Consider the following 25,521-nt stretch of genomic DNA (forward strand, 5'->3'; position numbering starts at 1 on the left):
GCCTCCTCCAGAATAATGGCAACCACCGCGCAGCCTCCTCCAGAATAATGGCAGCCACCGCGCAGCCTCCTCCAGAATAATGGCAGCCACCGCGCAGCCTCCTCCAGAATAATGGCAACCACCGCGCAGCCTCCTCCAGAATAATGGCAACCACCGCGCAGCCTCCTCCAGAATAATGGCAGCCACCGCACAGCCTCCTCCAGAATAATGGCAACCACCGCGCAGCCTCCTCCAGAATAATGGCAGCCACCGCGCAGCCTCCTCCAGAATAATGGCAGCCACCGTACAGCAATCTCCAGAATAATGGCAGCCACCGCGCAGCCTCCTCCAGAATAATGGCAGCCACCGCACAGCCTCCTCCAGAATAATGGCAACCACCGCGCAGCCTCCTCCAGAATAATGGCAACAACCGTACAGCAATCTCCAGAATAATGGCAGCCACCGCACAGCCTCCTCCAGAATAATGGCAGCCACTGTGCAGCCTCCTCCTGAGTGATAGCAGCCACTGGTGACAGGTGGGTAACCAGGTCTGCCCATTACAGCACCAGTCTGATGTAATCTCCCAGTGCTATCTGGTGCACAGTGACAGCACCATTGCTCCTATTTGCTCAGTTTTCTTCTACTGCCAAGAAATCTACACAATTTGATGCTACATAGTCTACAAGCAGCGCTTCTCTTTCACCTAGCGCTTACAGCACAGCAGGAGCCGCGCCTGTCCTCTGAGACAACATAGCGCAGGCGCAGACAGTCCGGGGTGGCGCTGCCTTCCTGTACGGGATCTCTGACAGACTGTAGCTGTGTCTCTGCGTGGGCGACGTGACGTCACGGCTATTACGCTAACCGCCTGCAGGAGTCGGAAAGGGCAGAAAAGCGCGGGAAAACCGAGGAGTAAAACAGTACGTGTTATCTTCTGTCAGAAGATTCCTCCACTTGTTTCTCAATACTGCTTGGCCGTCAAATTGCAGAGGGCAAATCCAGTGCCCGTGGGCTCATATTATTGCTGAGCAGTCACATTAATCTAAGACTTTACTACAACTCAGTAGAACCTGAGGTAGTGTTATAAGTTAGGTCTGTACACTTGTGTATAGATGTGCATGTGTGTCATTGAGCATAATGTGTCTGCATATATGTGTGTGTCATTGTGGGAGGATGTGTGTCTGACTGTGCATATAGATTTGTTTTTCTTTCATATAATTAAAAATAACATAAAAGACCCAGATGCCATGTGAATGAGTATCTGTGAGGCGTCTATGGTCGGTCACTGACTCCTGCCATGTGGTCTGTGCTGGTAGACAGGGCTGTGGAGTCTGTAAGCCAAACCGCCGACTCCCCAATTTCCATGACACAGACTCCGACTCCCTCATACATGGCTCATGTTTAAGTGATAAATTTACTGCAGCACAGATTCACCTCAGCTAAAAGTCTAGACCCTTAGATCAGGAATAGGACAGACATTTATAGGACATTTCATAACTTTCCCAAATCCTTATGAAAAATATTCCCCACAAACTGCATTGAACTACTGCACCCAATTTATTATATATTTTAGGAGTTGGGTCCATTTTATACCGACTCCACCAAAATGGACACCGACTTCGACTCCACAGCCCTGCTGGTAGAGACGTTGGGCGGGGTAGATACACATGTGGTTGAGTTCACATCTGTTCTGTTAAAAAATGGGAGATAAAGCTCCACTCCAGCTTTTTTTATTTTTGATTTCAGCGCTGGTGTGGTGCTAATAACATAAGCTCTCTGTACCTAGTTTTATATTTACCAGCCATCGTCTTCAGCTCTTCCCGTCACCTCTCCAGTCCCACGCCTCCATCTTGTGACAGTAACTTCTGACTGACTGGACCTCAGCAGTAACGGTCACACACTCTTAACCTAAGTCTATGAGGGACAGAACAAGACTCTCATAGACTTGAAATGAAAAGTGACTTCAGACTCGCTCCAGCGGCAGGTCACAAACTGCTCGAGACCGACCGGAGCGGCAGCGACAGAAGGTGAAGACGGCATCTGGCAAGTATGAGAGTGGGGGGCAGGGAACTTACATTAGTGGCACCACTCCAGCACTGCTATCAATGAAAAACACTGGAGTGGTGTTTTAGCATCTGTCAGGCAATAGATCCATCACAGACAGACCCCACTGAGTTATATGAACTTCAAAGTCCAGCAGCCCCCATTATCTGGACAGTACAGTAGCCTCTTGATCAGTTATGATTAGACACTGTGATGGGGGCGATTGCCTAACACTATATTTGGGGGCCTACTCTTGTGAGGATCTGTGGACAGAACCGCATTTTGTAAGAAGCAGCGATGTTGTTGCCTTCATTATTATTGGAGCACCACAAGGTCTCAAACTGTTAAAGGACAAAAATCGGCCCTGGGGGTCAAACACACTGCTCCCGTACAAAAGTTGGAAGGAACTGTCCTATCTGTGCTGAGCTCCGCTTCACTAATTAGCAGTTGTTGGGTTTCTGGCTGCACAGTGACCGCTGGCTGCACGGCAAGTCCCGTACAGTGTGAATCTGGCAAAATGATCACAGGAAGAATAATGCAGCATTCTTAGAAGTGGCGTTTTTAGTTTGGACTTTTATGAAACAGTTGTTAAATCAAATATATATTAAAATCTACTAGTCTCAGTGTAAAAGTATTTCAGAGTCCTGTACCTGGATCCACTGCTGAAAAACAAAGACCCTGTCTGCTGATAAATGTTGCATGAACCACAGGCAGCACAAATCAAAGATAGCGTCCTTGACCGCAGCCATGTATGTTTTATTCTGAAATACTGAGATGTTTCAAAGAAACCCATGTTTTAAAGCAGTGGTCACCATGGAACTTGGACAACTCAACCAAGAGGTAAGTCCCCGACAGTGTCTTACTGCCCTGTTCTTTTATGCTAACAAGTCTCTCCCTATTTGTGTATATTGGAAGAGGCCTGTGAGTCAAGAGGAGCGGGTGGAGAGAAGCCACCAAGGATCTGCAGATTGGACTACCAGTGGATGCATTTCCACATCATCAGATGTTTTCTTTTTTGCATCATCTTAATACACTGCCAATGTATTTTTTTTAAGATTATGCAATAAAGAATTTCTAGTTCCTTAGGAATACAGTTAGGTCCATATATATTTGGACAGAGACAACATTTTTCTAATTTTGGTTCTAGACATTAAAATTCATTGTGGTAAACAAAACAATTCAGATGCAGTTGAAGTTCAGACTTTCAGCTTTCATTTGAGGGTATCCACATTAAAATTGGATGAAGGGTTTAGGAGTTTCAGCTCCTTAACATGTGCCACCCTGTTTTTAAAGGGACCAAAAGTAATTGGACAATTGACTCCAAGGCTATTTCATGGACAGGTGTGGGCAATCCTTTCGTTATGTCATTCTCAATTAAGCAGATAAAAGGCCTGGAGTTGATTTGAGGTGTGGTGCTTGCATTTGGAAGATTTTGCTGTGAAGTAAACATGCGGTCAAAGGAGCTCTCCGTGCAGGTGAAACAAGCCATCCTTAAGCTGCAAAAACAGAAAAAAAACATCCGAAAAATTGCTACAATATTAGGAGTGGCAAAATCTACAGTTTGGTACATCCTGAGAAAGAAAGAAAGCACTGGTGAACTCATCAATGCAAAAAGACCTGGGAGTCCACGGAAGACAACAGTGGTGGATGATCGCAGAATCAATATCCAAATCTACCATAAAGAGAAGACTGCATGAAAGTAAATACAGAGGGTTCACTGCACGGTGCAAGCCACTCATAAGCATAAAGAATAAAAAGGCTAGACTGGACTTTGCTAAAAAACATCTAAAAAAGCCAGCACAGTTCTGGAAGAACATTCTTTGGACAGATGAAACCAAGATCAACCTCTACCAGAATGATGGAAAGAGAAAGTATGGCGAAGGCGTGGTACAGCTCATGATCCAAAGCATACCACATCATCTGTAAAACATGGTGGAGGCAGTGTGATGGCTTGGGCATGCATGGCTGCCAGTGGCACTGGGTCACTAGTGTTTATTGATGATGTGATACGACAGAAGCAGCTGAATGAATTCTGATGTATTCAGAGTCATACTGTGTGCTCAGATCCAGCCAAATGCAGCCAAACTGATTGTCCATCTGTAGTATGTGTAGCGCCGGCGTCCCTGCCCTCTGCTAGGCAGGGACGCTGTTCCCCTCACCCCTCTGCTCCGAGCCCGGCGTCCTCCTCCCGCTCTGCTGGCAGCGCGCGCTCCTTCCCGGCCACTGTGCTTAGGGCGCGCGCGCTCCCTCCCTCTTAAAGGGGCCGCGCGTTCCGTCCTAAGGAGTCCCCGGCCAATGGCCGGAGGACTTCACTATATATAAGGCACCTCCTCCAAAATGGAGGTGCCCGAGCAATGTTGTTGCACTGTTCACTACTCTGCTTCAGCCCTCAGGTCCCGTTGCCAGTTACCTGCCAGATTCCTGCCAGTTTGCTGTCTGATTCCTGCCTGATATTCTGCTTACCTGCCTGCTAGCCTGAGGTCCGACGGTCTGCCTACCGACTCCTGTCAGTCTGTCTAAGGACCAGCTTGCCCGCTCACCTGGGAGCGCTCCTCTGCTACCTGCCTGCTAGCCTGAGGTCCGACGGTCTGCCCTCCAACTCCTGTCAGTCTGTCTATGGACCAGCTCGCCCGCTCACCTGGGAGCACACATCTGCTACCTGCCTGCTAGCCTACCTGGAGGCTCCGCCGTCACGTGCTGTTACCACCTGCCATTCCAGAGACTCCTGCCCGCTCACCTGGGAGCGCACACCTGCTACCTGCCTGCTAGCCTACCTGGAGGCTCCGCCGTCACGTGCTGTGACCACCTGCCATTCCAGAGACTCTCGCTTGCTCACCTGGGAGCACACATCTACCATCTGCCTGCTAGCCTACCTGGAGGCTCTGCCATCACAGGTCGTACCTACCCTTTACCCAGAGACTGCCCCGGTCACTTGCCGTGACCTCCTGCCCGTTCATCCATAGACTGCCCCGGTCACTTGCCGTGACCTCCTGCCCGTTCATCCAGAGACTGCCCCGGTCACTTGCCGTGACCTCCAGCCCGTTCACTCAGAGACTGTCCCGGTCACCTGCTGTGACTTCCTGCCCGTCTTCCCTGGTCGCCACCTGCTCCCTTACAAGGACCGCCCCCTTGTATAGTAGCTCAGAGGTTCCGCCTCCCAGGCCCGTTACAGTATGAAACGACGACCAATGACCCAAAACATAAAGCCAAAACAACCCAGGAATTTATTAAAGCAAAGAAGTGGAATATTCTTGAATGGCCAAGTCAGTCACCTGATCTCAACCCAATTGAGCATGCATTTCACTTGTTAAAGACTAAACTTTAGACAGAAAGGCCCACAAACAAACAGCAACTGAAAACCACCGCAGTGAAGGCCTGGCAGAGCATCAAAAGGAGGAAACACAGCGTCTGGTGATGTCCATGAGTTCAATACTTCAGGCAGTCATTGCCAACAAAGGGTTTTCAACCAAGTACTAGAAATGAACATATTATTTACAATTATTTAATCTGTCCAATTACTTTTGGTCCCTTTAAAAACAGGGTGGCACATGTTAAGGAGCTGAAACTCCTAAACCCGTCATCCAATTTTAATGTGGATACCCTCAAATGAAAGCTGAAAGTCTGAACTTCAACTGCATCTGAATTGTTTTGTTTAAAATTCATTGTGGTAATGTCTAGAACCAAAATTAGAAAAATGTTGTCTGTCCAAATATATATGTACCTAACTGTACATCCTTTGCTACTGAACTAGGTCGAGTCCCTTCCAAGATTAAGCATGAGCTAAGAGGAGTGGAGCAGAGAATCTACTACAGAACTCATCCTAGTCGCATCGTTCCCAGCTGAATGAAACATACACAGTTACAAATAAGGCAGCTGGCATTAGATGTCAGGTTCTTGAGATATAACTTAAGAAAGGCCGTGTTCCCACGATGCAGAAATGCTCAGGATTTTTTTCCTGAGCGTTTCTGCATCTCCCTGGCAGAAAAAAAATGCATGTGAATTGTACATGCCTTTTCCTGCCAGGGACATGCGGAAGTGAAGCGTTCTTCACTTGCATTTCCGCATGCGGGTTGACAAGCGCTTTCCAAGCGATTTTAGCATCACTTGGAAAGTGCTTGACAACTTGGTCACACTATATAAATCCATGCAACCGGCATGGATTTATATACTGTGACCGAAAGAATGGTAAAAAATAAAAAAATAAATCTATACTTACCTTCCGATGGCCCCCGCAGTCTTGCTTCCCTCTGTCCTGGCTGCCGGCAGCGGTACACTGACGGACCTGCCGAGGTCAGCGTCGCGTGACCCGTCACATGACTATGACGTCAGCACAGGTCCTTCAGTCCATCGCTAGCTGCCGGCATGAAAGGACGAGTGCAGCGGGGGGCCGTCAAAAGGTAAATATAATCTTTATTTTATTTTTTTTTTACAGTTTTCTATGGTACCCGGGTCCGGAGGAGAGTCTCCTCTCCTCTAGACCTGGGTACCATCCCACATTGAACGCATGCATTCCGCATGTCCTTATCTAGTGAAGCGGAATGCATGCGCTCTCAATGGCGGTGAAAACGTAGCACTTCCGCAAAATAATTGGTAGTGCTGCTTTTTTTTCCGCAATGATAATCCGCTGAGGAAATTTCCGCAGCATGTGCACAGCACATGCGGATTATCATTGGGGAACATGGCAGGCCTTCTACCATGCGTTTTTTAAGCGTTTTTGTCACTGCGGAAACGCTTAAACGCATCGTGGGCACACAGCCTTAGATGGATTTTTTTGAATAAGCTCCCCCATCTACACTAGATTAATGTCGGCCTAGCCTGACGATTTCGACAGGTTCAGCCGACAGTCTAATGTGTATGGGGATCCCGGACAACTTATTGTTAGGGGGGGGAGGGGCATATCTGATTTCAGGCTGCCAATTGCTTTGTTTTCCCAGAGATAAGTTACTGCCAGACATGGCTCTCAGAGAACACAGGAGCGCTCAGCCGAACAAGCGCTCTTGTTTATTGGAGAGCTGGCCAAGATGGCTGTTAGCCAAATGATCAGCCTAACCAACGTTTGGTTGGAAGCCATCTAATATGAATGATGGACTTAGGCAGCACTGCCCTCAACAGGTCTAAGATCTATTTAGTGTTTGCAGTTTAGATTGTGAAATCTGTTGACTGATCTTCTAACTCATTTGAACACTAAAAACTCATTTAGTCTTTTTACCTGTAATGACATTTTCCCCACCTTAACATTAGTAAATAATTACTGCAGTCACCACTGCGGAAAAGATGGATGAATATGCGAGCTGCCACTCAATATTAAGGCTATGTGCGCACGTTCAGGATTTGAATGTAGAAAATTCCTTAAGGTTTCTGCATCTCTTGGCAGGAAAAACGCTGTAGGAAAAACACGCGTTTTGCCGCTATTTTGATGCGTTTTTGTACAGCAATGAATGCATTTTGGAGTTAAATAAAGATATTTGAAAAAAGAAACATGGGACATTGCTTTATCCCTTAGATTACCATCAGATCTGGGGTGAGTATATTGGTTAATTTAAATGATTAAACAATGTGTGTTGTATTTCAAATAAAGTGTTTTACTCTGTGTGTGTTTATTTAACTGAGATGGTCTGACACCTTTTCATCAATAAACAAAAGGGCTAGGTGTCAGCTAATCCCATACACGTTAATTCCATTAGAATTCCCATTCATGTCATTTCTGGGGCAGCTGAGAGCTGCTATTTTTAGCTTAGGACGGTGCCACTAGACAAACATGTTCCCTGGCTACTAATAACAGCTCACAACTGTTTGTTTAGCCACTATGTCCTCACGATCAGCAACCAGCAGCGCTTTGGACGCAGCGTATTTTAGCGGCGTCCAAAACGCTGTGTTCTAATTCTGCACTTTTGTTGTCAATACATTCAGATCCACCGCATATAATGACATTTCAATCGGTCAAAATCTGCAGCGGAGACTAGCGTGTTCGCTACAGAAATTGACTTGCTGCTGGTGAATTTGGGTATGTGCCCACGATCAGGAGCCACTGCGGGTTTGAACCTGCGTGTTTATGCAGAGTCAAACTCGCAGCAGCCAGTTGTTACAGCATAGTGTCACGGCTGTGTCAGAATTGACAGTCGCCCTGCAGTTGGTTGCAGGAGATCTCTTTGTCATTACAGACACCTTCTTAGAAGCTGTCTCTCTAGGACCCAGTGGTTACCTTCCTCTTGTTAATTAACACCCTGGCCTAGGTGTATAAATACCTGCTGTTTGCTAAAGGGAGGTGCCGGCGATACTCACATGACCCCTTGTGAAGGCTTGGTGCTAATGCAGTACTTCCTCTCTGGTGCTAAGAGGACGTGTGATCATCTGAAGTTGACTAAAGCCAAGCTATCTTCCCTTGTTTGTTTCCCCTTGTAGTCATCGTCAGTGGGGATCGACTAGCGCTCATCTCCTCCCTTCCCTAGCCAGGGCCAAACTCCAGGGAAGGACAGGGCGAGGTTCCTGTGCGACGATTGGTGCAGAACCAATATAGGGATGAAAGGGGAGACCGGGTGATATAGGTCAGCCTAGGAGGTCTCCACTACCCCCTTTACCTAGAGTCTGGACCCTCTTTTCCCCCTTCTCTTCATGTTGTACTTAGTCTTTCCTACACCTTGCGTGACACATAGTGGATTGGATATCTAGAAATCCCATGTGTGCATCTGAAGCTGCAGATCACCCGTGGACACTGACATACGGCGCGGAGTCACTAGGCTCAACATAAATTTCCAGAGCAATGAAAAAAGAAAAAAAGGTAGCACTCACCGGTCTTCTTGTTAAAAAGCCATAAATTTATTGATCCATTGAAAATTGTACAGGGGGAGAATGGAAGGAAACATTCGGAATACGGCCGTTTCGCACTTCAACGGGTGTTAAGGTATGTGAAGAAACCAGCCAGTGGAGGATATAACAAAAAAATAAAACAAACAAACAAAAAAAAAGTTTGACCACTAGAATGTAGTCAATGCAGTAAATCCGCATGGTTCAGTGAATACATGTGGATTTACATGTGTTCAATAGAACACAGCGTTTTGAGCGCAGCAAAAATATGCTGCGTCCGGATCATAGGCACATAACGTAATATTAAAAAAATGGCATGGCCTCCCATGTCATTTTCAGAACCAGCAGAGGGAAAGCTGACCGCTGGGAGCTGATATTAGTAGCCGGGGAAGGGGCCATTAGCCATAAATGTTCCCTAGCTATTAACAGCCCACAGCTGTTTGCTTAGCCTTTACTGGCTAGATTACAGGGGGAACCCCTATAAAATCTAACCAGCAAAGGCAAAACCGACAGCTGTGAATTGATATTAATAGCCAGGGAAGGGGCCATGGATACTAGCCCCCTCCGAGGCTAATAATATCAGCTCTTAGATGCCCTAGAACTGGTGCATCCATAAGATGCGCCGAATCTGGTTCTTAGCCTCCGCTCTTCCCACTGCCATGTAGCGGTGACAAGTGGGGTAATAAGGTTGGGGTTCATGCCAGCCTCGTATTGGCGACTGACATGAAGCCCAGGTTAGTAATGGAGGGAGTCTATAAGATGCCCCCATTACTAACCCCATAGTAAGGTTTTTGACATTTTTCAGTAAAGACACAGCCAGAATAAAGTATTTAATGTAAATAAAATTACGGTTTTAATCATTTAAAAATAAAAAGTACCATATACTCACCTAACGCCCAGTCGCCGAAACCCTCGTCTCCTGTAAGAAACCAAAAATAAAAAACAACCATATCCCTCACCTGTCCGCCATCAAGACATAATCCCAGTGTCCCACGACGATCCTATTCCCCTTTAAAAAAAATTTAATTGCTGGAAAACCCCAGTAATTGCATAACAGTTGATTCTAGTTACCGTGTCCATACGATGTGCTGTACATTGTCTATTAGACTTTTTGTAACACTGCTACACTGAGATAGTAATGTAGGGATGCATCATGTGAAAGTAAAGAATAGTTGTGTAATAAAACCTGTGACATGTTCAAAATTTGGAATGTCTATCCGTTATACCGCAATTCTTCTGCATGCTGTTTAACATAATGCTAGCATTATTTTTCTTGTACAGGTCCATTTGTTTTTTTTTTACTGCCACTATGAAAACAATGGAGGATCAAGTAGTGGATGAAGAACTAGGACAAAATAATGATGAAGTAATTATTTTAAAATATCACTTATTTCAACAAAACTTGCTTAAATAGTACTGTACAAGTGAATAATAAATGTTGTACCTTATATTCTCAGAAATGTGCTGCTTTCTCCACTCTCTCGAGGATACTGACAAAAATCAGTCATTTTATGCATTTTTTCCCCCGTATCATAACGCAAAGTATGCAGTTTTGAATCAGTATTTAATTAGTGGGTTCTATATTTACAGTGATGGAGAAACCTATATGGAAAGTTTTAGAAGAAACTCAAAAGTTTCACACGTTTGCCAGTTTTGATCAAATCAGGGAGACAAGAGCCCACAGCTAGTTTCTGTGTGTGTCCTAGGCTTGTCTGTGCTCAGACGCCCAGTCACAAATCTTTATTACAACCACATAGATAAGGAAAGTGGGATGGCGTAACATTACCTAATGTAGAAACTAAGTTGGGAATAACAAGGTCATAAATCATGAAAACTTAAATTCCTTGAAAACTGGTTCTTCCCAGCTTTCCTATGCCTTCTATAACAAAGAAACTTAACACAAATACAGCTCTATGTCAGAGACAACACCCCGTGTTATTGCTTTAGGCTGTGTGCCCACGATGCGTTTAAGCGTTTCCGCAGCGGCAAAAACACTGCAGAAACGCTTAAAAAATGCATGGTAGAAGGCCTGCAATGTTCCCCAATGATAATCCGCATCTGCTGTGCACATGCTGCGGAACTTTCCGTTGCAGATTATCATTGCGGGAAAAAACGCAGCACTACCAATTATTTTGCGGAAGTGCTGCGTTTTCACCGCCATTGACTTGCATTAGATCGCATGGATTACGCATCACTGTATATGTAGATGCGCATTCCATGCGTTCTAATGTGCGGATGGTACCCAGGTCTAGAGAAGAGGAGACTCTCCTCCGGACCCGGGTACCATAGAAACTGTGAAAAAAAAAAAATGAATAAAATAAATATATACTTACCTTCTGACGGCCCCCGCTCTCCTTCTCTTCACTTGCCGACAGTTCGCGATGGACTGAAGGACCTGCGCTGACGGCAGAGTCATGTGACTGGTCACGTGACGCTGGCGTCGGCAGGTCCTTCAGTGTAACGCGATCTGCCGACAGCCGGGACGGTGAAGCAAGACAGCGCGGGCCATCGGAAAGTAAGTATATATATTTTTTTATTTTTATACATTCTCTCGGGTCACACTATATAAATCCATGCTGTTTGCATAGATTTATATAGTGTGACCAAGTTGTCAAGCACTTTCCAAGTGATGCTAAAATCGCTTGGAAAGCGCTTGTCAACCCGCATGCGGAAATGCATGTGAACAACGCTTCACTTCCGCTTGTTCCTGGCAGGAAAAACGCATGTACAATCCGCATGCGTTTTTTTCTGCCTGGGAGATGCAGAAACGCTCAGGAAAAAATCCAGAGCAATTCTGCATCAGGAGCCTTCTAAAGTGAATAGTAAAATAGAAGATGATCAAAGATTTATGAATTGTCTAAATAATAATCAAATTATAAATATTTACCATAACAGGTATTTCCTTTGTAGGTCAGGATTCTTTGTGAGTTTTGAAAATAAATACAAAAATTTTGAAATTAAATTCCTAGAAAAAAAAGAAGCTTTTAAGAATTGCTGTAAAGAAAAAAAAAAAAAAAAAAACACATTCTATAAAGCATTGTTTCAGTTGTACCAATGGGTCTGCAACAACTATATCGCGACACAGACCTAGCAAACTTAACTGATACAATGCTGCTCAATACAAGTAAATGGGGGTTCTGAGACAAACAAGTCACAAAAAAATCTGATGCTGCTAGACTTCTAACGACTTGCTTGTTGCAGTACCTTCAAGATCACAATGCGACCTTATTCACTTGTATTACGCTGCGATAAAGCTGATCAAGCTGTTAGTCAGTGTCAGAATGCTATTAACCGGCAGAATAACCCCGTATCTGCAGGTTAATAGCATTTTTTCATGTGACAGGTTCCTTTAAACTGTCCGGATCTGGAATAGTGGCTGCAGAGCTAAATAAAATTTTAATGTCTCATCTCAGTTGCAGAGATATTAGCATGTAAAGTTTAGGTTATCATTTATGATAAGCCTAACTGGGAATCACCAGAGATTTTTCTCTGGGAACGTGCGTACTTCTTTCTTTATATAAGAAATCATAAGTAGGCAGCAGCATACAGGGGGAGGGAGGAGCACACATCCTTTCACAATAGCCTGTTTTAAGTTTTCTCCTGTGTGAAATAAACATTAATGACGGACAGCCCTGGTCTCACTGCAGAGCTGGGAGTAGAGCAATGCAAAAATGAATGTGATTACAAACATCTTTCAGCTTTCATCTCAAGCAGTTATTGTGGAGGGAGGGTGAAGCATCAGCGCTGTGACAGGAGAGCTGGCGCTGCAGACGTGCTTGTAAGGAGACAAACCTCTACTCTACTGTCCTTCCCCCACATGGACTACGAAAGCTGTAGAAGTGTTAGTATTCACACTCACCTCTGCTTTACTCCCCTAAAATTTTAATCACCTACAGCTTTACAGGGAGAACAGTGAGAGTAGACTGTCATTACATGTCTCACCCAAGAGAAAGCCTGTTCTAAGCTACTATGGGGGGAGTGCTTCACCCCCCAACCACCACCCTTGTATGTTGGTGCCTGTTTATGAGTAATCCGTTTTATACAGGGGAAGAAGTACACACCCCCAGAGACATTTCTGGTAATGCCCAATTGGAGTCATCATAAAACATATCCTAAACTTTACAAGCTAATATCTCTGCAATGATATTCAGCTCTGCAGCCACTATTCCATGATGTGGCCAGTTTAACATTCTAAAACTGGTGAAAGGTCCTCTTTCATGCGAGCCCAAATATATGTGAATAAGGCATCAATGGGTAAAAAACCTTGCATTAAGTTTCTGTTATACTGTATCACTAAACAATATTTACGTCATTTTAATCTTATTTTTATTTTCAAATTGGCGTCATCATGATGCAATAACATCACGTGTATAATAGAAGAAGCGAAATTATAACATTATCTTTATTTACTTTACTCATTTAGGAATCTTTTTTTCAAGATATTGATATGTTACAGAAGCATGGTATTGTAAGTATTAGTAATTAACTAACATGTTTGTTATTTCAGACCTATTTAAAGGAATTCTCACATTTGCAGAAATTTCTGCAACAAATCCATATGTAAATGCAAGATTTGCTGTGTGTACATTTCTAGTATTCACAAACGAATATTCTAAAGGGTAAGATCAGATGGTGCAGTTGTGAAATGGTTAAAAAAAAATTAGACTGACCGCATATGGTTTGTATGTAAACAAACATTGCCCCTTATTTTACTGCATCACCCAAATTAGGCAAAAGAGGTGTTAGACAGTCTAAGGTCAAATTCATGTAGGCATCTAAGCTATTAAACTGCAGAGTAGTGTCCAGGTCATAAAATACAGGTCATCAATCAGTAATAAACTCATTAGGAACAGAACAACAATACAATAATAGACAAAGGCAGAATGTCACTTAGGCCTCATTCAGATGTCTATGTAATGTCCATTTTTTTCATGGATACAACGCATATCCATTATAATCTATGGTGCTATTCACATGTACGTGTTTTTTCACAGACTGTGTCCCTGCAAAACACACTGAGACATGTTAGTTTTTTCCCAGTATTATGGATGAAAAGGGCCAATAAAAGTCAATCTGAAAAACACTTGCCATCCGAGTGCTGTATCAGTGTACAATTAGTGTAAAAAAAAAAAATGTATGTATTTCTTCTTTATTAGTACAAAGCCATAAAACTTGTGAATACAGATGGGTTCACATAGTAAAATACACTGAGGTGTTACAAGCGACAGTCGCCATTAGTCATAATCTAAGTTGAAGATACGCAGACCTTTAAAAAAGATTAACCAACGAAAATTGGACACCTAATGGACTCTAAAAATGGAGGCTGTAACATGGTGGTGTTCACACACATTAGTAAATGAATGTTAAATCAAGTTTAAAATTCATGCCATTTAATATCAGGTTCTAGAATCCAATAAGTCTCTATCACCAACAGACATCTTAGCCAGTTGCCCCCTCCACCATCCCTGGGTGATCTATTAAACTTTTATTATATCAAAGATATCAGTGATAAATTATTTTTTTGTCATATGGTGCAGCCATTATAATTCATGTTGCAAACCACACATTGTATGCAATAAATTACATGGTGCGTTTCACAATGTATGAAATTCTTTATATTGTGGTTCACATCATGTGGAGTAGTGACTGTTTTAGTGTTAGCTGCCATTGGGAAAACATTGCATCTGCCATTTCCACATTAAAAAAAGAAAAACCTTTTGTGATCAGCCTCCACCAAAACTGACAGTGAACGTTCTTGCTGGGTCAAAGACAGCAGTGCATGTGGTTCGGCAAATATTAACCCACTGAATTTATTGCTAAAAAAAAAAAAAATATATCAAAAGGGTCTTCCAGATCAGATGTGTAACGCAATTCATCAGTATCGTGAAAAAATATTTATCTTTTTACTGTCAATTGGCGTACAATTTTTTTTAAATCCAAAATCGGGCCTAATAGGTCGCAGTCATTGTCAGGAACAAAGTTTTGTAACTTGGCGAACACCTCAATCTGCTCCACTGAGAAAACCGATGGGATTAATATTATAAAACTATCCATCACATTGTTAAGGCTTATCTGTGTCTTTTCTTCTCCAGTCTTGGATAACATCTGTGATCTTCTTTTTCACCTCTCCTCCTTCAGTTACATTTTTTTGGTTTTCTGAATTTTATAAAGCAGTGTTCAGACTGTGCATCATCCCTGCTACAGGTATCACTGAGATAAGAAGGGTCTGCTTTGGATACGTTGAATTCCCAGTCTGTAGATGCAAATTTAACTTGTTTTCTAGAAGAAGAAAGGACAGAGCTGGAAATAGTCAATATAGACTTTTATAAAATAAATTATTTATAAAGCATCTAATCATAAAACTTGTTATTTTGGTAATCAATATTGGCTGTTCAAAATTTTTTTTTTTACCTTCGTGAGGATATTGGCTTCCAATTTAAAGATGTTGCGCCTCGTTTTATTATCAGCAGCATCAGCGTTAGATAGCAAGGCTAGTAATAGATGATGTTTCTAGAGCCACAGAGCTTGATTTCAGAGCTTCTCAGATTCATGTTGAATGATTAAATCCATTAACTGAAGTAAACATTTGGTTAAGATATTGTCCCATGAAGTTATCAGTGAAAATAAAAGTATGATTTTTTTTTTTTTTGTAGCTCCAAGCCACGAGTAACTTGCTCTTTTCTGCATATGATTTTAAAGTCCCACCATGTGTTAAGCGCCTTGATAAATGTTTTCTCCAAGGTATGGAGTCCATTCCTGTAATCAGTCGACTCTCCTAAATCAGGTGCATCAATTTAAAAAACCTGGGCCAGTTTGCATGACCGATCATCAGAGATAATCCTTGTAGAGGTACCATAGAGTCCACACGAGAACAATTACCTTCGACATACGTATGGCTGCTATGCCATACCTTATTCAATATCTGAACTGTAATGTATTGAATTTATTTTACTTTTTTTCAACCAAATTCCAAAGTGGAATTTCTAGACTTATTGTTGAACAGAGATGCTGCCAAAGGCTATGTTCACACATTCCTGTTTCCTAAAAGCATCTCGGGTAATACCACACGTGATGCTACCAGCTGTCGTTCAGTTCACACAATTATATCCATTCCACTCATTTCAGCAAAGCAAATATTAAGGGTATGTGCACATGTTGAGTATTTTGTGTGCAGAAATTTCTGCATCTCTTGGCAGGAATACACAGCCGTGTTTTTGCCTGCGTTTTTTTCAGTGCATTCAATGGGTAAAAAATGCACAGAGAATTGACGCGCTGCAGATTATTTTCTGCACCAAATCTCCAAATCAAAAATACTCAACGTGTGCATGACCCTTCAGGTTTCTCATTCACTTTGCTGCCATCAGGTTTTGCTTCAGGTTTCTCAAGCAAATCTGCAATGTGTGCACAAAGCCTTACTCTTTGGAACAAAAATCAATCATTAAACAAAGGTTGACATCCAGAGGTTATAATAAAGATTTAATTAATATGGCCTAAAATAAAATCTAACTTAAATCTCGATAGTCCCTGTTATACAGCACAAAAGCAAATTAAACAAGAAAAAATAAAACCAACATTCAGTACTCCATTCAAGAAAATAAAAAATGTCATACATCGATATATACCAAGATTATATCAAGATACAATTTTCAAGAAAATAGTTGACAGTGATTGTAAGTAAAAGAGGCAAGTCTTTTGGAGACATTTTATCTCCGTCTCTATATTGAGAAAAAATATCTCTTAACACATGGCTCATAACAAAGGTTTTTTTAATGTGGAAATGGAAGATACAATGTTTGCCCAATGGCAGCTAAAACTAAAACAGTCACTACTCCACATGGTGTGAACCACGACACAAAGCATTTCATCAATTGTGATACGCACCATGTGATTTTCTGCATACAAGGTGTGGTTTGCAACTTGAATCATATTGGCAGAACCACTTGATTATAAAAAAAACAAAACAAAAAAAAACAATTGTAGAACATTTATCTAACATTTCTAAAAAGAATGCTTTCATGGGTAGGTGCACAAGACCGTTTTCTCTCCTCTGAGAAAAATGGTCCGATAATTTTGATCAGATTTTGATCAGCATGGCATCAGTTTCAGAGGTGGTGAGAAAAAAAAAAGTTTCTCCTGCCTCTGCATTCTGTCAGTCCGGATAGTCGGATGTTTTTCTCTGACCCATAGACTTGCATTGCTGATTTTAATCCGACACTGATCAAAATTGCCCGTATCCAATTTTTTTCCTCCAACCACTAGAATATCATGGGTACGAGTGCTATCTGTGAAAGACATGGATAGAACTCGTCCTGTATAATCATGTGCATGAGCCCTTATTCAGGTGCTGTCAGACATTTTGTTGAACAACATGAGGATAATGTCAGTTCATTTATTTTCTTTGTTATAGAAAGGGTTAGTAGATCACCCAGGGGTGCAATTGGCAAATTGGATTTGAGAACTTGATACTAGATAGCCAAATGGCATGAATTTTAAACATGATTTAATATTCATGTACTAATGTGTGTGAACACTACCATGTGACAGCCTCCCCTTAGAGTCCATTATGAGTCCAATTAAAATTTGGTCCATTGTTCTTTTAAAAAAAAGGGTCTGTGTGTCTTCAATATAGGCCACATTCACACGTTCAGTATTTAACATCAGTATTTGTAAGCTAAAACTAGGAGTAGAACAATAAAAGGAAAAGTGTAATAGAAACACGTCACCACTTCTACATTTTTCACCCACTCCTGGTTTTGGCTTACAAATACTGATGTGAAATACTGACCAAATACTGAACGTGGCCTAAGACTATGACTATAGGCTTATTCAGATGGCTGGTTTTGCGAATGAGTGCTGTTTGTGTTTTTCACAGATAGCACTTATAAGGACGACCGTATTTTTGGTCTGAGTGCGATCCGACAAAACATCAGATCACATTTGTACCAATGTTATTCTATGGGGCCGTACACATGGCCGTTTTTTTTTTTTCCTCAGACCAAGTCTGTCTGAGGAAAAAATGGCAGCATGCATGATTTACATTCGTAAATTGGATTACACTCTTCCATGGAAGTTAATGGGTCCATCAAAATCAGACTGCACTTGGATGACATCCAAGTGCGGTCACATTTTCACGGTCTGACAGAATGAAGGAGATGGAGAATTTTTTTTCCCATCTTCTCCACATCCAAGGAAATCAGTGAACACTCATCATACTCTGATTAAACTCTGATCAGCGTGGGATTAACATAATCGGACCAATTTCCTTGGATGAGAGAAAATATGTGCCATCCATGTGCTGTCCGTTTTTCACTTCACATACGAGAAAATCTGATGAAACTCTGATCAAACTCTGATAAAATGACAATGAAACTGACCGAAATCACTGATGAAACTTGGTCAGCTTTTCTTGTACTTGTGTGAATAAGGCCTAAGGTCCATACAGTCGATGGAAACGTTTCAGTCTATTTTACTATGTGAACCCATCTGTATTCACAATAGTTTTTTAAGGATTTGTACTAACAAAGAATATATAAATTTTTATTGCATTTGGAAGTGTCGTTTCAACTTTTTCCTATTGATAGTGATTTAAATGTGTTTTGGTTGCATGTATGAACTTTAAAAATCATCGGGACATAGACTGTAAAGAGTAAGGAGTGTAAAACACTGCCGGCCCATTATATTTCTTCCAACCGAGTCTGCTTTAAAATTACACACCATACCAAAATTGGATTAAATGGGTTGGCCACAACTTGATTGAACATATGAAATGTATAGAAAAAACAAGTCTCTATCCATGTCCACTTTATTCTTTAGGGCTCACTCACACAAGCGTATAACACAGCCGAGTGCTATCTGATGTTTTATCGGATAGCACTCGGCCCAACGTTATACTATCGGGCAGTGCACATCTGCGATTATTTTCTCATGCCGATTCGGCCATGTGACCCCGGCCTTACTTTAATTCTGTTCCTCTTAAACCAACCGCAATACAACCACTTTAGGCAGCGGGTTTTGCAAACAAAACAAAATCAGGCATGGAAGGGAAAAAGAAAACCACCAAGCTGTGACAAAACTTCAAGTCTCTTACCAAACTTTGTAAACAAAACCACCTACTGTAACAAATACTAATATCACATATAAATATACATATCTATTGTACTCATATATACCACGTAACATTATATATATATCTATATATATGGAATATATATGTATACACATGACTGCATTTTTTTCGTATTTTTTTATATACATAGGGAAGGGAGAGTGGGTGTTTTTCTGATGCCCTGCTGGGAATATGGCTGAAAGTCTGTTGGACCCTTGTTTCTTCTTTAAACAAGGCTGTCCATGCCCCCAAGCCACTGGGAGCAGTCTTTTAGCTCCCCTCTGCCCCTGCATTTTATTTAACCACTTCCAACTCCCTTAGGTTTACACATTGAGTATATGGTGAGTTTTTTACCTCAGTATTTGTAAGCCAAAACCAGGAGTGGGTGAAATATACAGAAGTGGTGACGGGTTTCTATTATACTTTTTCTCTGACTGTTCCACTCCTGGTTTTGGCTTACAAATACTAATGTAAAACTCTGACCAAATACTTAACGTGTGCACGTGGGCTTACCGTCCTAGCACCTATCAATAACTCTTTCAGGTCCTGCAAAGAATAAAATATTTTCCATACTCCTTTTTCTAGAACCTCCATTATGTCCCTAAAGGCTCACAGAGACATCTGAGCATGGACCGCAATGCATGAACTTGCCGCGGGACTCCTGACTTATCTTCATCTAATTTCATGAGGCTGTCACGCTTAGGTCAGGAGTCCAGTGGCTACTCTGTGCCTTGTGGTCTGTGCTTGGACTGTGTTGCATGAAAAGTTGACAAGGAGCCAATAGGACAATGTTTAAACTTTTCCATATATGTTATATTTTTTTTCTTTTTCGGAAAATGTTAAAATCTTGCTTCTCATAGTTTGTTTTTAAATATATACCATTTCTCCCACAGAATGTTGCCGATATTAAGAAGCTCAAAACTGTAGGAATATGTACAGTAAAAGGGATTCAGATGACAACGAAAAAGACCTTGTGTAACATTAAAGGGCTGTCCGAAGCTAAAGTTGACAAAATAAAGGAGGCAGCAAACAAATTAATAGTGAGTTATTCCTTTAAAAAAAAGGTCAGAAGTCTGCATTGAGCCTCTCATTTTACAATGTGTTTTCAATTACTATATTAGTTTTTATGTGCTGTGTTCATTTTCAAAGGCCGCAAAGGACATATTGAACTGAACACCTAACTGACCAGGCGATTTTTTTTTGTTATTTCATTTTTTTCCTCCACTACCAAGAGTCATAAATTTTTTATTTTTCCGTCCACAGAGCTTACACCATTCTTCTCGTCATTTAATTTACCGGAAAATGGAAAAAAAAAATCCAAGTGCAATGAAATTATGCAAAAAAAAAAACTACAGTGCCACAATTGTTTTTTGGATGTTGTTTTTATGGCATTCATTGTGCTGTAAAAATGACCTGGCAGTATGATTCTCCCAGTCAGTTTCATTATGGTGATACTAAACTTGTACATATATATTTTTTAATTATTTAAGTGGTAAAAAGATCAGAATTTCGTAAAAAAAAAAAAATTCTTGTGCCTCCATTTTTTGAGACCCATAGCATTTTAATTTTTCAGTCAATGGAGCTGTGTGAGATTTTGTTATTGTTTTCTAGGCCAGTTCACGTTTTTATTGATACCATTTTGGGCAGATAGAACACTTTGATCTCTTCTTATTTCATTTTTTGTGGTGTTGCAGAAACCACAAAATCTAAATTCTAATCTTTCTATTTTTTTGTGTGTGTGTTTTAAAATGTTATATTTGTTTTTTTTTGTTTTTCTATAGTTTTTTTTTACTTTATTTTTTGTCCCCTTAGGGATTGCTTAGTCTCCTGATCACTTATACTATTTACTACAATATAACAGTATTATAACGTATAGTAAAATTCATGGTCTCTTATGAGCTCCATCTAGGATCAGTCATGATAGGCACAGTGGCCTTCAGTAAGCTCCTGGCAGCCATGGCAACCCAGAGAATACATCACCGGGAGGGCGATGGGCAGACAGAATGGCAGTCTCAAAGAACCGCACACTTTATATGCTGCTGTCAGAGATTGACAGCAGCATTTAAGGTTTTAGCAGCAGTGGGCTGAGCTCAACTCTGGTTGCTGTTGTTAGAGGCAGATGCTGGCTGTATAATACAGCCAGTGTCTGCCATGAATCATGCAGGCTCAACTCCTGAGCGTACATCACAGATGGGGACCATACATTGAATACACCTCTATGTCTGGTGTCCGTAATGTGTTACATTTTCTCAGAGCAGCCTTGCTCTGAGTATGTTCAAACTGAGTTTTTAATATGTATTTTGATGCCGATCCAGGTTTAAATCTACATTAAAGATCATTTGAAGCATTTTTAAATATAGATTTTCAAGTGGATCCGCTTCAAAATCCACATATAAAACTCCATGTGAACATACCCAGAGTGGATTAACCATCTCACGCCTCCATGAACAAAGTATATTGTCATACAGCAACCAAATAATACCACACTACAGAGACCTAATAATTTAGGTATGGAGTGACACTGGTTTTGTGTTAGGGAAGAGTCAGACAGCCGTATAACTCGGACAAGGATTGCAGCGCAGTGCTCGGACTGGCTGCCGGCTCTCTTGACCCCAGCATGACAGCATGTATCTCCATGCAACTATTACGCTAAGGTCTGGAGAGCCAACGGCCAGTCCGAGCAATGTGTTGCGATCTTCGTCTGAGTCATACGGCCATCTGACATGTCTTACATTGGATGTTGCAGACCAGACAAAGGAACACATTGCTGATCAGGCTTAGTCAACATTAGTCAACATACATCAATTTTTATCTCTTTTTATATTATGTTTAACACTCATGACTGAAGTTTAAATATACTGCTTAGAAAGTAGACAATCCTATAACGTGGGCAACTAACTATGCCAAAAGTTTCTCCTGCAAAACATTAAGTACTCTCTAAATCCAATGACTCATGACTTCCCCTGTAGCCATTTGCTTTCCTTTTATTTTTTTCCCTCTGACCTAGAACATCATTGAACTCCATTAGATCAAAATAGACATAGTAAAGCTTAACGTATGATCACATGTGTCGGATTTCAAACGGTTTCTATTCATAAAACCCTGTATGGGTACATGCCCACGATCCGTAATAGCAGCATTTTGGACGCTGCTCACCTGCGATGCGTCCAAAATACTGCGTTCTACAGTAGAAGCACAGTGGATGAGATTTCTATGAATCCTGTGTCCACTGTGCTTCTATTTGACGCCACTTAAATTTACAGACGGCACAGCTTTAGAATGTAAAGGATGCGGTAACTCCGCATGTGTTCAATGAGCATGTTATATAGGTTTCTGCAATCCTTTATAGGTAACTTGGAAAATTTCTGCTCTGACTCACAGATTTTTGTTTACAGCAATTACTGAAGTGACTTATTTCAAGATAGTAACTCATGTCTCATTGCAAGGCTTGTACACCTTTACATTTCAATGTGCCGCTTTCTTTTAATCTTTCCAGATTAGGCCAATTTTCATTTTTGCTCTTCTGTCTTTTTTTTCTGTCCTTCTTCAAAGAGCCATAATTTCTTTATTTTTGTATCAATATAGCTATATGAGGGCTTGTTTTTGCAAGACATGTTGTAATTTTATGAGACTGTTCACTTTACCATATGATGGTATTTAAAGGGGTTGTCCCCTGTCAGAAAATCTCGGTCCTTGGGCATAGTTTGTTTTTGAAAAAAAAAACCTTTGCTTTACTCACCTTCCTTGGGTCCAGCACTGAGGCTTTGCTGGTGTCTGTTATTGACTACAGCGCCAACATTACATAGAGAGATCAGCCAATTCCTGAGCTCAGAAGCTCTGCCCATGTAGATGTAACGCACCGCTTAGAGCTGCATGGCTGTCAGCTTGATGTCAACAATGCAGCCAATAACAGACACAAGGAGCAACGACGGAGACTCAGCGGTAGACCCAGGGACATTGAGTAAAGCGCGGTTTGTTTTTGTTTTTTATAACACTGTGATTGTTTTTTGGGGATTTTGTTTTCGGTGTTCAGTGTCTGATATTTGTGTTTCTATGTTTGTGTTGCTTTTACTGAGAGCCATAACTTTCTTATTTTTTCATTGATGGAGCTGTATAAGATAATTTATTTTATTTTAAAATTGTAAAGGTAGAAAAGAGAGTTATTGAAATTTTTGTTTTATTTTATATATTTTTTTTAACTCATTTTATTACTTGTCTGTGGAGCACAGATTTTTATATCTCCATATTTTATCAAATTTGTTAGAACAGTTCCTGTTCTTATAAATAAAGTGTTCAAATGATAGAGTTGTATTTGTGTGTTTAATCCACATTGCATGGGTCGCGGATCGTTTATACATCCATCCATCGGATAGCAATCACTTTTCTTGCAATAAAGAGAGTTTTTTGTAAAAACAGGTGATAATAGTAAGACCATTCCTCCTCATCAGAAATACCAAATAGGCATAATATAGTTTCCATTGGGACATTCATATTTAGAATTAAAGATAGTGTCTCAACAACATGTCTCCAGAAATTATTAACGACGGGGACATTCCCATATCAAATGGCAAAAATCAGCATCAGGTGTTTACATTTCGGGCACCTGGCCTCTTGGGATCTGCCCATTTTTTTTTACATTTAACAGGTGTGATATAACTTTGGTGTATTATATACAGCTGAGTTAACTTATTATTAATTGCCGGAGAGGTATATAGATGTGAGTCAAGAATGTCATTACATCTCTCATCATCCATAGAAGGAATCAAAAGCTTCCACTTATCTAATACAGTCTGGGGAGTATTTTGTGCTTTGGCATGTATGAGCGAAGAATATAGTCTAGAAATCAGACCTCCTGGTCCCTGAGATTTAATAATCCCCATTACTGGATATGATGAGAAAGAAGTCTCCTGCTCTTTGAACTGGGACTGAAAGGCGTGTCTCGCTTGTAGAAATTTATAAAAATGTGAGTTTGGTAATGAGAATAATGACTGTAGATGTGCAGAGGTACAGAATACATTGCCCTGGAGGAGATGACTTATTCTCACAATACCTCTCTTTTCCCACCCTTCAAAGTTTTGTAGCTTGAGGAATTGCGGTAAACCAGAATTGCGCCATAATGGGGTTTCGAGGGGAATATCTTTATAGTTATATACCTTTTTGGATTCCCTCCACACTTTATTAGCTAATTTATGCAGGGGAAGCAGTATTTTTTATTTTAGGCTTCAAGGTTTTCTATTATGGGCCATAGTAGCTCTTGGTACAAGAAGTCACTTAGATAATTTTCAGGGGTTATTGTTCCTTCATCACGAAGCCACTGTCTCATATATTTAAGATAGCAAGCCAAATAGTAAAGAAAGAGTTTGGATAAAGCCATACCTCCCAGCTCTTTAGGTCTTTGCAGTTTGGCCAGCTGTAGTTTAGATCTAGACGACCCACATACAAAAGAAATAATCATAGAATCAAGGGTTTTAAAGAAAGATCTGGGCAGCCAGATAAAGATATGTTGCAGGATATATAGACACTTCGGTTGTACGATCATCTTAATCAAATTAATCCTACCTGCCATTGATAATGGGAGTGAGCTCCATAATTTAAATTTTTCTCTGAATAGTGGAATTAGAGGGATACATATTGTGTTATCATCTCTGCAGGAGATTTAGCAATCATTACACCCAGATATTTAAGTCGGTTCACAATCTGAATGCCATGTGTGACATATCCGGATAGCTGTGCTCTATTGGATGTTTAGTAAATATGATTTGGTCCACTTTATAAGGAGACCAGAGTAACCCCCAAATGTGTTAATTAATTCCATAGCTCTATGGATAGTGCTATCTGGCAAAGAAACAAATAGTAGTAAATCATCTGCTTATAAAGCTATGCGATCCTCTCCTGATGGATGTGTCACCCCCTGATAAAATTTGTCTGATCTAATACGTATGGCTAGAGGTTCGATCACCAGTGCGAAGAGCAAGGGTGATAACGGACAGCCCGATCGGGTACCTCTGCATAAAGGGAAAGGATTTGACATACCACCATTTACATGAATACTAGCTTTAGGATGTTTATATAGAATTGCTATCCATTTTATAAAATTATCACCAAACCCAAACTGGCAAAGCACCTCCAACAAAAAAGGCCACTCCACAGAGTCGAAGACCTTGGCGGCATCTAATGATACCAGAGCCAGTCCTCATATCTTTCATCCCCGATTTGTGTCATGATTTGTGCTCTTCTCAAGTAATCTGACGTACTTCTGTCCGGGATAAACCCAGACTGATCTGTATGTATTAAATTAGATATGATCTTGTTTAATCTATTTGCTAGTATTTTAGTAAGAAGTTTATAGTCCGAATTTAATAAAGAAATTGGTCCATAACAGCCGCAATCCAGTGGATCCTTATCCAGTTTTAATATTAAAACTATTGAGGCTTCATAGAATGATTCCGGAAAGTTTCCAGTCTCAAGGGTGACCTCATATATTTTCAGCAAGGAGAGTAATATCTCCTTCTTATATTGAACATATATTTCTAGAGGAAGTACATCTGGACCCAAGGCCTTCCCCTTAGATAAATCATCTAATGCCTCTTCCA

General features: G+C 41.0%; 1 protein-coding gene across 1 annotated transcript in view; it reads left to right on the forward strand.

Moving 5' to 3' along the window:
- Positions 1-759: 759 nt before the first annotated feature.
- The window catches only part of LOC141156509 (meiotic recombination protein DMC1/LIM15 homolog), a 154,719-nt gene continuing 129,957 nt past the window's right edge, over positions 760-25,521 (forward strand). Inside the window, exons 1-4 of the mRNA XM_073642705.1 lie at positions 760-896; positions 10,105-10,189; positions 13,247-13,291; positions 19,822-19,968. Of these exons, the coding sequence (XP_073498806.1) occupies positions 10,133-10,189; positions 13,247-13,291; positions 19,822-19,968 (249 nt within the window). The 5' untranslated portion in view covers positions 760-896; positions 10,105-10,132. The remainder of the gene's footprint in view (positions 897-10,104; positions 10,190-13,246; positions 13,292-19,821; positions 19,969-25,521) is intronic.

The sequence above is a fragment of the Phyllobates terribilis genome, unplaced genomic scaffold, assembly GCF_046119375.1.
Source record: "Phyllobates terribilis strain yellow unplaced genomic scaffold, ASM4611937v1 Scaffold_8__6_contigs__length_399053987, whole genome shotgun sequence".
Taxonomy (NCBI): Eukaryota; Metazoa; Chordata; class Amphibia; order Anura; family Dendrobatidae; genus Phyllobates; species Phyllobates terribilis.